Here is a 12518-nt window from a genome sequence, read left to right on the forward strand (position 1 = left end):
CAGATACTGAAATGCAGTTTGTTTTTTCTATGCTCAACAATTTTCCTTTTGAAAAAAAAATCAAAATGTTTTTGTGTATTTGTTTTTGTGGCCTCCCCTGTTTTTGTTGGGTTCAGAATTCTACTTTATTCTATTTCTGAAAAATATTTCCATATATTTTTTTGAAATCAGCTTTCTGAACTATATAGGGAATTTTGGCAGAGGGGTAGAGAGAGAATGCTTTCTAGAGGACAGGAAGGAATGAGTTCAAATCTGGCCTTGGACACTCACCAGCTGTTTGACCCTGGGTAAATGACTTAACCCTGTTTACCTCAGTTTCCTGAACTCTAAAATGGGGATAATACTAACACCTATTTTTCAGGGTTGTCATAAGGACCCAAGAGATAACAGTTGTAAAGCACTCCGCATGGTGCCCAGTGCAGCCTAAGCCTATAGAAATATTCATTGTTGCTGGGCTGTGGTTGCTAATTTTCCTTACGTGGTCAAAAAGAAACGTACAGTTTTCAAATGAAGAGCTGCAAACATATAAAGAAATGTGAAGAGGCTTTAAATCACTCACAAGTGCAAATTAAAAGGACTGAGATTTCACCTCAATATCCATTAAATTGACAAAGATGATAAAAGACAATAGTCAGCATTGGACTGCTGAGAGAAGACAGGGCCCTAATTCACTAACGGTGGAGCTGTAAATCAGTCCAACCACAATAGAAAACAATTGGGAATTACATGAGAACAGTCACTAAACCACTCACATCCTCCAACCTTAAGAAAGCATCCACTCCTGGGCAGATAATCTTAGCAGGTCAGAAGCAGAGAAATACTGTGTATACTAAAATGTCCATGGTTTTCTAATAGTACAAAAGGAAAGGAATAAACATGGGCATCAATCCATCGGACAAATGATGAACATAAGGTAATACTCTTGTATCATAAGAAATGCTGAATATGAGGAATTCAGGAACTATGAGAAGACTGCTGGGGGTTCCAGCTGAGTGAACTAAACAGAGTCAGGAGACCATTATGGAGTTACTACAAAAATGTAAATGAAAAGAATCATAAAAGGCGGTCAAATTCAGATCAGTTCTAATGCCCAATCTTGGTCCTGAAGGACAGGAGGTGGAATAGATTTCCCTTGTCTTGGGAGAGAGATTGGCAATCACTCCACTATCCCATTACCATCATTGTCCTATGCCTTCTATTTTCTCTTGAAGTCACCACTGATCTGCTCCCAGGAGCTAATGCACAACATTCCATCCCCCATCCCAATGGGTTTTTCTAAATTCTTCCTCAGGCCTGGAATGCCTACCTTCTTCACTCTTCCTCATAGAATGCCTAGGTTCCTTCCAAGCTCAGTTCAACTACCATTTCTGATCGCCTTCCCTGATCTCCTTAGTCCTCAGACCCACAAATTATTTCACACTGTTCATTTTGATTTTCTACGTACATGCTGTTTCTCCCTAAAAAGAATGCAAGGTCCTTGAAGGTAGTGACTATTTAATTTTCATCTGTGTCCAGCACAGTGCCTGGCTCATGGAAAATGGTAAAAATGTGTTGAATGAAGGAAGGAAAGTTTCACATGCTATCAAACACAATCATTTTGCTGGTCAGTCTTGCTTAACTATTTTTCTTTGTCACAAAGAAGATTCAATACGGTAGAAATGGCCATCAGAAAAATGTGTCATCTAAAAAAAAGCATCAATTAAACCTGAAAAGATCACTAGTCAGCTCAGTCCAAGCAGAACAGCTGGACTTCTGAGATAGCAACTGAATCTGTGATTTCATTGGCATAGAGCTCCTTTGTTCATGCTGGCTGGCTCCTCTTGAAGAGTCTTAGCAGGGTTGCCTAGAACACTGAAAAGCAAGTGACTTGACCAGGGCCACACAGCCTGCACATATCTGAGCTAAGACTTGAACCCATGTTTCCCTAGAGCCAACACCAGCAAATTAATCTCTTCTTTTCAGATGCATAATACATGTGCATACATATCCATACATTTATGAAAACCCTTACCCATGTGTATACACATGTATGTATGTATATTAATTCATTGTGCTTTTCTCGTATTGTGCTGATTGTGAAATGGGGTTATTTACATTTAATTATGCAAAGTTTATCAAACTAAGCAAAATTTCCAGCTTTAAATAACCACCTGAAAATTGATGGAGGCTGCATTTACAGAACTCCTTCCCAGAGGTCTGGCAGATTGCCCCTACACTTCCTTTTCATCTGTACCATGTCAGTCCTATGCTGTTTACCCTCATCTGCCTCACAAACATCCAGGAGTCCTTGCTAGCCCTTCCTAATTTCCTCAGCTCCCCTGGCACCTAGCAAAGAACAAAAATTCATCTCACAGTAACCACCCTTACAAGACACATTCTACATTATAAGGAGGAAAAAATAATCAGCAATAGTGGCCAGAACCTTATCTCTAACACATTTCCCCAATTAGTAGCTATCTATCAAATTTAAAGTATGAGCATCAATACATCATATGTCCATCCCATATACAACACATTGTAGAAAAATGGTCGAGTTACCAAATCATGGGGATATCTGTATAGCACTTCTCAGGCAATAAGTTAAGACTTTGAAAGAAGCTGAAATTCCAGTCACTCAAGTCGGTCTTTGTTATATGCCTACTATGTGCCTAGAACTGAGCCAAGTATTTGATTTTTCACACAAGGACATTTTCCAGAGATTCCCAGCCCTGAAGGCCACTGGTCTAGTCCATCAACCATACACACTAGGTCTCCATTCAACTGTATTCACACCTGCTCAGTAGAAGAGACTGCAGAGGAAATAGAAGTCTAGAACAGTCCATCTCCACCATTTCCAAAATCCTTCAAGCTCCATAATGAAATATGTCATTAGAACTGGCATGAGCACCAGGCTGAAGAGGCAGATGAACTTTGGAAGTCCTTGAAAGTCATCACAAAACTATGGTAAAGGCCAGTAGAGGGAGTGGTTGAGTACTTACATGAAGAAGTATTGATCCCTTCTGTTGACATTGATATTCTAGTGGGGTACTCTATAAAACAGAAAAAGGCAATGAGGAATTATGGGATCAGCCCAAGCAAAATCGTCCATTGAAAATGTGCCATGCTTAGAGAGACCGAGGGAAAAGAAACCGGGAAAGGAAAAAAGTTGGAAAAAATCATCCATGATTTAATGAATTCACAGTCAATGGAAGGTCAGTAAAAATAGTGCTTAGCTGAAGGCCATAAGAGACAGTATATGCAGCTTAGACATCAAAGAGGATTCGGCAGAGATGGAGAGGCAGGCCCCAGACTCCCAACTGGACCTCAGTATCTATGAATGCTGCTGTTTCCATCACAGAGAGGCTCTCTGCACTCCCCACTAAACAGGATCCTTATGCATAGTCAATCAACATTAGCAGGGAGATATAACCAATTCCTTTGACTGTGACAATGGTCAGGTTTGATAAAGATAGAGGGAAGAATGTTGGGAGAACTGGGCAAAAATGCCCTGCCATCTTGAATCTACTTATCGGGATAGATAAAGACCTGATGAAATATAGTGGTACTGGCCTCCTTCTTGTTTCCTGGACAAGTTCAGGGTTTTTTTTTCCCCTTGACTACGCATGTTTCTTACAAGGGTTTTGTTTGTTTTGTTTTTAAATGGAGGAGAACAGTGACAGAATCTTTTTTATTTGAGAAAAATAAATAAATCTAAAGAAGAAAATAAAATCAAAGAGTCAGACTGTCTAGTCTAAGGTCAGTTCTAACCCTAAGCATTTAATCACAAATCTAGAATAACAATAATATCAAGGAAATTGGAAAGAGTTGAAGGATTGAGAAAGGAAGGCGACAGCTAGAATACAATGACTTCTAGCAGGGAATAGGAGAGAAGTGAAAACAATTCCCAGACATAACATATGATCCATGGGAAATGGCTACACATGTGGATTTGTTGGCTACCAGGGTTGCATCCAAAACTGGTGGAAGCGCTTCCTTTCCCTTGGTCCCACAACTCCCCACATTAGGTCATCCATATTAACAGGTAGGAGAATGAAAAAAAATCAACAAAGACACCATGTCAGACCCTTATTTTTTTTTTAAAAAATTTATTGGTATATTTTAATTTTTACAACACATTTATTTTCGTATTTTTGCTTCCCCCAACCCTATACTGCAGATCAACTCTTTTAACAAATAAAACAAAAGGGAGCAGGAGAAGCAGTCCAGAAAAAATAGCCAACATATCATCCAGTCTGATGGCAGAACCAGATTGTCACTACCTCTACAAAGGAAGGGAGGTGTCTGTGTCCTCTCATTTCTTCTCTGGAGACAAATGTGTCTTTATAACAATGCAGAGGCAGTTCTAGCTTCTGATGCCTTTTGTGCTTTCCATTCACATTTTTTAGGTCAATATGTATATAATTTTCCTGGTTCTTATTCCACTCTGAATCATTTCATAGAAGTCATTACATGATTCTCTGAATTTTCATATTCATTGTTTCTTGCAGCACATTAATATTCCATTACTTTCATGTAATGGATTTGTTTAACCTGAAGCCTCAAGGCCAAACTGGATTCAGCACTTGAGGACCTAGGGGGCCACATGTGGCCTCAAGGCCACAGATTCCCCACCCCTGGCCTAAATTATGGGCAACTCTTCCAGTTCTTTCTGCTCTCACAAAAAAGTGTAGAGGGGACTTCATTATTTTTATCATTGACTTTTCTGCAGAAGAATCTCTGAGTCAAAGAACAGGTATATTTTATTCATGTTCATTGCATTAACTATTATGTTCTGCTGGTCTACTTTGCTTTTCCCAAACTAATACCAAATACTTTCGTCAATCATGCTTCTTCACAGTATAATTTGAAGTTTGGAAATGCTATCCCTACTTCATTCCTACTTTTCTCCTTTGAGATTCTAGAGCTTTCCTTTGTCAAAATGTGCTTTGAAATGCTTTTGTCTTACTCTTAAAAAGCAGTTTGACCGTTCAATTGGTATAGTACTGAGTCCGTAACTTAACTTTAGTCAGATGACCAATTTTATTATATTTTTGTGATCCAGATATTAACAATGAGTATCCTTTCAAATATTGAAGTTCTTACTAAATTTCTTTAGTGTTTTGTAATTGTATTTATGAGTCAAGTGTGCATTCAAAGGCCGACTTTCAGATAGTTTATAACTATTTGATGCGACTTCCCTTTTTGTTAATTCCATTTACATTTTGGTACTGCAATAAATAAACACTGAGGGTTCAATGCATTTATTTTATATTTGGATACTTTATGAAACTATTAATTGTCTCATCTAATCTCTTAGCTGATTCTCTGGGCTTTTTCTAACTAAATCATCTTATCATTAGTTAACAGAAATCTCCTCTTTGCCTATGTTTATGTATTTAATTTTTTCTCTTGTTTTTTTGTTATCTATGGCATTTCTAGAATTATCTTCTATATTTATGATAAAAGCTTCCAGTTTACTGCAAACAAACTTAGCTTTGGTTTAAGACATATAATTTTAACATGTTAAAAATTACCCTTTTGGCCTATGATTGGTACGTTGTTTTATTTTTTTAACATAAATGAATGTTGTACTTTCTCAAAAGCTTTTTATCTGAATTTACTGATATAATTGCTTAGGTTGGGGTCTCATTTTAATATGATCATGTTACTTGTTCTTCTATCAATGAATCATCCTTGTATGTCATATAATTCCAACATGCATGTGATTTTTTTTTTAAACATATTACTCTAGTCTTTGGTGAACATTTTATTTTGATTTTTTGCAACAATACTAAATAATGATATTGATCTTTGTTCTCTTTCTCTGCTTTATCTTTCCCTGCTTTAGGCATTAGAAGTTATTTGTCTCATAGAAGGAGCTGAATAAGGTATTTGCCAACTTTATCAGTTGATAAAACAGATCAAATCAAATTTGGTTCGTTTTATCTGATATTGAAGTTATCTTACTTCTCTCAGTTTTGGGGATGATTTGTATGACCAGCAACACTTACTCTTTAAACATTTGGTGTATTTAACTCTAACTTTCCACAGAAAAGTGATTATTTTCCTTTAATAGGACACATATCCTCTACTTTCCCTCTCTTCTCCATTTTGTATTTATTGTCTTTATTATATCATTTGTATTCATACGTTTTCTCATTTTCTTATACCCTTTAAAGGGCAGGGTTTTTACTTAGCAGGGTTTAGGAGTCCAAGTTCAAATAGTGTTCCATTTTGGTTATCTTTTCACTGAACTCCTTTTAAAGCTTTAGCCTTTAAGGTCTTTTTTTTAAATCACTTGATAATCTCCAATATGGTCTTTCTTTTAACATTTAGCTGAATCCTTATCTTTAAAAAATGATCTAGACATGAGAACTGATTACATTAGTCTTTTCTATATAAATGTATTTTAACTTCTTGTGCTTCAGATGATTGAAGATGTTTTAAAACTAAATGACTAGTGTACTTGTCTCCTTTTTTTCATGAATGCTTAAATGTCACTCTTTTGCCAAACAGCCATTTTTTTAGTCATTGATCAGATTTGTAGAATATATTGTTTTAAATTATAGTTTGAGTTTTTTGCTTTTTAAAATATATTATTCTTTCCTGAGATTTCTTTAGAATGAAAAATAATCTTAAAGGACTTCAATTGTCTTTCCCTCATATTTAAAGATATGGCTGATTGGAAAATATGTTTATCATTGAAGTTACTAAGTGCAAATACTCCACATCTTGGAGTTTATAGCATATTTTCTTTTTCTGGTGGATATCTGTAGATTCTCTTTGTCATTGCTTTGTTGTCTTTATTCAGAAATATTGGATAAAAGTTTGGGTTTAGTCTGGGTTTGTTTGTTTATTTGAATTATTTCCTGAATTATAAAATTCAAATAAAAAAATAATTTATCATGTTCTCCTTGATTATTAAGTTGTCTCCATATACCCTGTCTCTAAGGTGGATCATTTTGGAAGACAGAATTCTTGTGTCTCCTTAAGTGTAGTTTTTTATTTCTCTTTTGTCATTTTGTTCCTCTACTGTATTCTTTTTTTTTTTGCATTCCAAAAATTGTTTTTCTCTCACCACTTCCAATTTTTTGAGAAGAAATTTGCTATCATGTAGGTGTGCATATGTACATATACACATATGTGTGAGTATATATGTGTATGTGTGTATATATATGTGTGTGTGCACACGCGTATTGATTGATTTGCTCTGCTGTTTCTTCGCTTGTTTTTATTTCAGCATAGAGAACTCTGATTTCTGTTCTAAATCCATTCCTAATTTCTTCTGAAAGTTTTCCTTTGTGCTATTATTGGGTTTCTTGGTATGCTTCCATGATCTCTGGTGAGTTCACAATATTCTCACATTCACTAGATAATAGTGATTATTTTACTCCATGTTCTATTATTTGTACAATACTTCTATTCCTTTTGGAGGAGTTAGTGATTCGTTTTTTGTTCTTTTATCCTAAGTTATTTTTTCTGCTAGTACAGTACATTTTAGTTCAGGATTTTTTTTCTTGAACTGAGATCTTTCAGCTTTTTTCAGGGATGCTTGATCAGTTGACTTTGGGAATCTTCCTCATCCTCTGTTCCCTAAAGTTTCCAAAGCTACATAGACTTCTTGAGGCTGAAATACTGAGTCACTTCAGCCTCCTTGCAGTAGGGGACATGGAAGTAAAACAGATGTAATCTATTTCCTTGAGAAATTTCTAGGGAGAGAGGAATATGAATCCAGCTACATTTCCAGTCCCCCTTCCTTCAGCCTGAAACTTTGTCCCCTGTAACCTACGACTTCAAGTATCACACACATCCTTCCAAGTATCTGTCTAGTTCTTCCTCTTCTAGTCTCAGTTCATTCTGTCTTTCCTTCCTGTGGCTGTGCAGAATCAACATCCATAATTTCTTAGAGTTGAATATTTCAGGTGGAATTACTGCCATGAGGGATCCTTACAATCAAATTCCAAGTCCTAACCCTGAGCTTGCTTTGCTCACTCTTCTGGATGGACAGGAATCAGCTGGCATTGGGACACTGAAGGAGAACTCTAAGAACTAGTTCTCAAACCATAATTCATGAGGATCTTTCTTATATATGACTTCAGTCTTCTTAACTTGTGGAATCAGCTTTAATTGCTCTATCTGGCCCACAATTCCTTGCTTTTAAAGTTTTTGAGATGGAGATGTTTACCAAGAGCAACCATGCTGCTGCTCATAGTTCTCGAGTGTGTAATTCAGATCCTGGCCAATAGGTCAGAGGCTGTCCTGTGAACCACGTCCTAATTGTAATTACCAAATTTGCTATCCAAAAGTTTGGCCAGATCATAGTATCCTGGCCTCCAGGATACTGCTACAAAGGCATGAGTGTTGTGGACACCAATACTATCTGCAAAGAGATGGCTATTCAAGTATGCGTGAACAGAAAGTGCTATCCTGTCAGGGAGACAGAGGAGCCAATGGCCACAACTTTCAAACTATCTGTGGAAATTCTCCTACTCCTCAGACTTGTTTCAGAGTTCAGGTTTTGACCAGAAACACCAGCAATAGTGGTGTTTCCTCCCCAAACTGAAGCCCAAGTGGGAGCCAGCAGGCAGAACATGCTTAATGAACTTGTTAGTAGACAAGGAAAAGGAAAAGGAAAAGGAGGGGGCCATTCTAAAGGCAGAAAGGCTTCTGTTTAGTAGAGGTACAGTCAGCAGGCAGATTGGTCAGTCCAGGGCATAAAGCTTGATGATGGCTAACTTTACTTACCTGATGGCATGCTTGACCTTTCGGTAGATGCTGGCATGCTAGTTACAGTCTCTGCAAAACACAAAGGTCAACAAGACGTTATGCCACACCATCAAATGCCAGTCACAGGCAGGCTTGTGCAGAACAGCAGTGTGAGAGGAAGGAAAGAAATGCTCCCTTGAACTTCACAGAGCGAGAAATACAAATAGGACCATGACTGTAGCTATTCTTCTTTTTTGAACAGCAAGCATGAGCCAAGTTAAGTCGAGATAACTGGGAGAACAAACCATTTCCATCTGGTTCAGTGAGAGCATACAAGTGGCCAGATATGACCTGCTCCTGGAGAAGGCATGCGTCAGTGTCACCACTGGTATAGTCAAGAGAGATGGGCAAAAATACTGCCCCCTTCAGAGCTGGGACAATCTAAGGTGGCATTTCTGAAGAACAGTCAAATAACTTTCTTTCTTTTCTTGGACTTTGAAAACCAAACATCTTCAATAAACAGCCATCAAGAGAGAACAGAGGCTTTTTTGGTCTAAAAAAAATTCAGCTTTCCAAGTCTTGTAGCCAAGCGTCCTGTTGAAAGAGAAGGTACTCCCTCTGTTCATCCATTCAAGACATAGCAGACATGGAGCAGAGGCTAATGTAGTAAGTTTTAAGAATATATAAGATGAGCATATTAATCAGGTAGATAATAGACATTCTGTTGTTGTCTTTGTCATTCCATAAAAGGATGAATACAGCAACTGTATCAGAAGTATGAGGGAAGAAACAAGCATTCATTCATGAAGTGCCTACTGTGTGTGAAGTATTTCATAATTGGTAACTCATTTGATTCTCACAATACCCTTGGGAGGTAGGTGCTATTTTTACCCCCATTTTACAGTTGAGGAAACTGAGGCAGACTTGCCCAGTGTTGCTCAGTTATGATCTCTCTGAGACTGGATTTAAACTCAAGTCTTCCTGACTCCAGGCCCAGGATACATTCATTTCACTACCTAGCCCTCAACACAAACATGCAGACAAAAAGACAAAATGGTTCAAGCTTATTAGCATCCTCCCTCTAAGATAAGTATTGACTCTGTATCTCAGAGCAAATAGTTTTATAATAAAGAGGAGGTAATAACAGAAAAATTAGGAACAAAGAATTTCTTTAAACTGACCCACACAAAGAACCCAAATAACAGATCTATGATCTCATGAATGTATTCCCTCCAACAATACAAGTTATTCTCTTAAATCAAAAAAGGAGGTCTACCCAACACACCTATGGACTACCTCACTTTCCCTTTGGCATCACGAAGATGCCAGGGGAATACATAGGTTGGACAGCCCTTAGCCCTCCTTCTTGGTGTGCAACTGTCCCCCTTCCCCATCCCTATGACCTCAATAATACATGCCTTTGATGCATCCTTCACATGACTTTTTCAGCATAAATCCTATTTTACAATGTGCTGCCATCTGCGCACATCATCCACGCACATTCTCTAGTGTTCTTTAAGAGATCCTCACTTTGGATACTACAGCATTTCATGACTCACAGGAAAAGTATCACCAGAAGGATGAATGTCTTAATACCCCAAAGATACTCAGTAAAAAAGCACTTCCTAATTCCTCTAAAGTATAGATGCACACCCAATCCTGATCACCTCTGCAACAAAAATGAGATTTCTAGCCTGCAGACAGCAGAATTACATTTGAAGTTCACAGTTCAAAGCAAGGCCTCCAGACAAATTCTGTCCATAACACTTCTTGGGAAAATGCAAACTCAGAAATGATCCTCACCAGTCATGACTTGCAATTTTCTTGCTTGCAAAACAATTTTGCTAATGAGAGCCTCTCATCTTGTTAATAAAGATCTGCTGCAGAAAGTCTGTTTGACTACTATACCGATTGTCATTCCTTTTAGAAAATACATCTAGCTTGCCAAAAGCGAAATTGGAAATCACTAAATCTAAGTTCTACTTACAAGAATAAGCAAAATGTATTTATGAACCCAGGCTTCTTGATTTTTTTTTCTGTCAGCAACATACTGTTCCCTGAGGAACGTGGAAAATGAAATGTGTTCATACGTGCTGGGTGGCCCTTTCATTAAACTGAATTAATGAGAACCACCGTCAGCATCTGCCCACAGCCAAGTGACTTATGCTGCGAACACCACAGAAAGGAAGGGAAGGGACCTGGGTCTCTCTGCAGCATTTCAATGGTAGGATACAAATGAGGCTGGATTCTGGGAAAATGCTCTAGAATGGGTCCAAACCCTTTCTGGAAAGGGCATTTCTAACGATCACAGGCAAGCAGCTTGTTTCTGAAGAGTCCATTTTGAGTGTTACATGATAAAATTGACAAGTTTTACATGATGTATGTACACCCAAGTCTCTAAAATTGTTCTCAAAACATACAAGGGTGATTGGGGCTCTCTGTAGTTTCTGAAAACAAAGGATGCCTTCATCCTGGGGCCAACAGTTTGGGAAAGTCATCTTTTTTTCAGTTAATAGCCACCTTTCTTAAAAAGTAACAAGCACCAAATCGTACATGTGTTTCCATAAAGTTGACCAGAAAAAGTCAATTGAACATAAAGCCCCAAAGCTGTTGCATATAGCTTGCCTTTCACTTTAAGCAGGTAATTAATTGCACATTTTCAAAGTGGGCCTACTTGTTCCTGTTTCCCACTCTTCTCCTTTGTGTAATTTTTATGTACTTAAAGATCCCATTTTCTTTTCTTTCTTTTTTATTATTTTCAGAAGCCCAATCATTATCTCTCCCTTCTACCTCACCTCTTACCTACTCCCAATGGAAACAGACAATTCCCACTTTGGCCATGTGCAAAAACATCTGTCTCATTCCACACTTTGAGTCTATCACCTCTCTGCAGAAGGTGGAGAACAGATTTCATCCCTGGTCCTCTGGAGATGTGACTAGGAGATGCATGTTTCCGTATCTTTCAAATTTTTATATAGACTTGTTATTCTATCCATTATTCTCTCAGTTCTACTCATTTCAGTCTATCAGTTCATACAAATCATCCCAGGTTTCTCTGAAACCAGTTAAGATGAGGGTACAGAAGGGGGTACAGAAACACAGCACCATAAAGCTCTTAGCCACCTGACCCTCTGAAATCTACCTCTAGTTACAGAACAAAGACTCACAGTTACACAGCTGAGGGCTTTTAGAAAACCAACTTGTAAATATGCCGGGGATTAGGATCTGAGAGGACATTCACTCTTCCTCTTACAGTCTTGCTTCTCTGGGCATGCCCCCCTATCCAGCATAAGACCATAATTAATGGCAACCCCATGACTGACACACTCAAACCACAACAGTTATAATTACATTCCCAATTCAGTCTGTATGGGGAAGCTGAGTCTGCTATCTACATAAACTAAATCCATAGCTCTGATACAGAGATTAATCCGATTTTATGCAAATTGAATTCCCAGGCATGATAGAATAAATCAATCATTCACTAGTAATTATGAAATGCCTACTAAATGTCAAGTACCATGGCAAGTTCTGGAGATAAAAAATAGATTTTTTTTTTTAAATCTCTGCCCTCTAGGACCTTACACTCTGTCAGGAGAAATGGGATGTGTACATGTAAGCAATCACAGATACACACACACATACATAGATTTACACACCCAATACAAAGAAGAGACATACAGGAAGTACTAGTGGTTGGAGGAGGAGGTGGGAGGGGATGAGGAAGAGAGACCTCACATAAGAGGTGGTCCTTGGGTTGAGCCCTGGGGGAAGATTGTAAATCTAAAATACACAAATAAGTAGGGAATTCATTCCAGACATGGAGAACTACC

General features: G+C 37.9%; 1 protein-coding gene across 2 annotated transcripts in view; it reads right to left on the bottom strand.

The window, feature by feature from the left end:
* NRG1 (neuregulin 1) overlaps positions 1-12518 on the bottom strand; it is a 209538-nt gene that overhangs the window by 162118 nt on the left and 34902 nt on the right. For both annotated transcript variants that reach the window (XM_072625463.1, XM_072625462.1), the window contains exons 4-5: positions 8725-8775; positions 2979-3029 (exon numbers count right to left, since the gene is read on the bottom strand). In XM_072625463.1, coding sequence (XP_072481564.1) covers positions 2979-3029; positions 8725-8775 — 102 coding nt within the window. The remainder of the gene's footprint in view (positions 1-2978; positions 3030-8724; positions 8776-12518) is intronic.

This window comes from Notamacropus eugenii, chromosome 7 (genome assembly GCF_028372415.1).
Source record: "Notamacropus eugenii isolate mMacEug1 chromosome 7, mMacEug1.pri_v2, whole genome shotgun sequence".
In the NCBI taxonomy this organism is placed as follows: Eukaryota; Metazoa; Chordata; class Mammalia; order Diprotodontia; family Macropodidae; genus Notamacropus; species Notamacropus eugenii.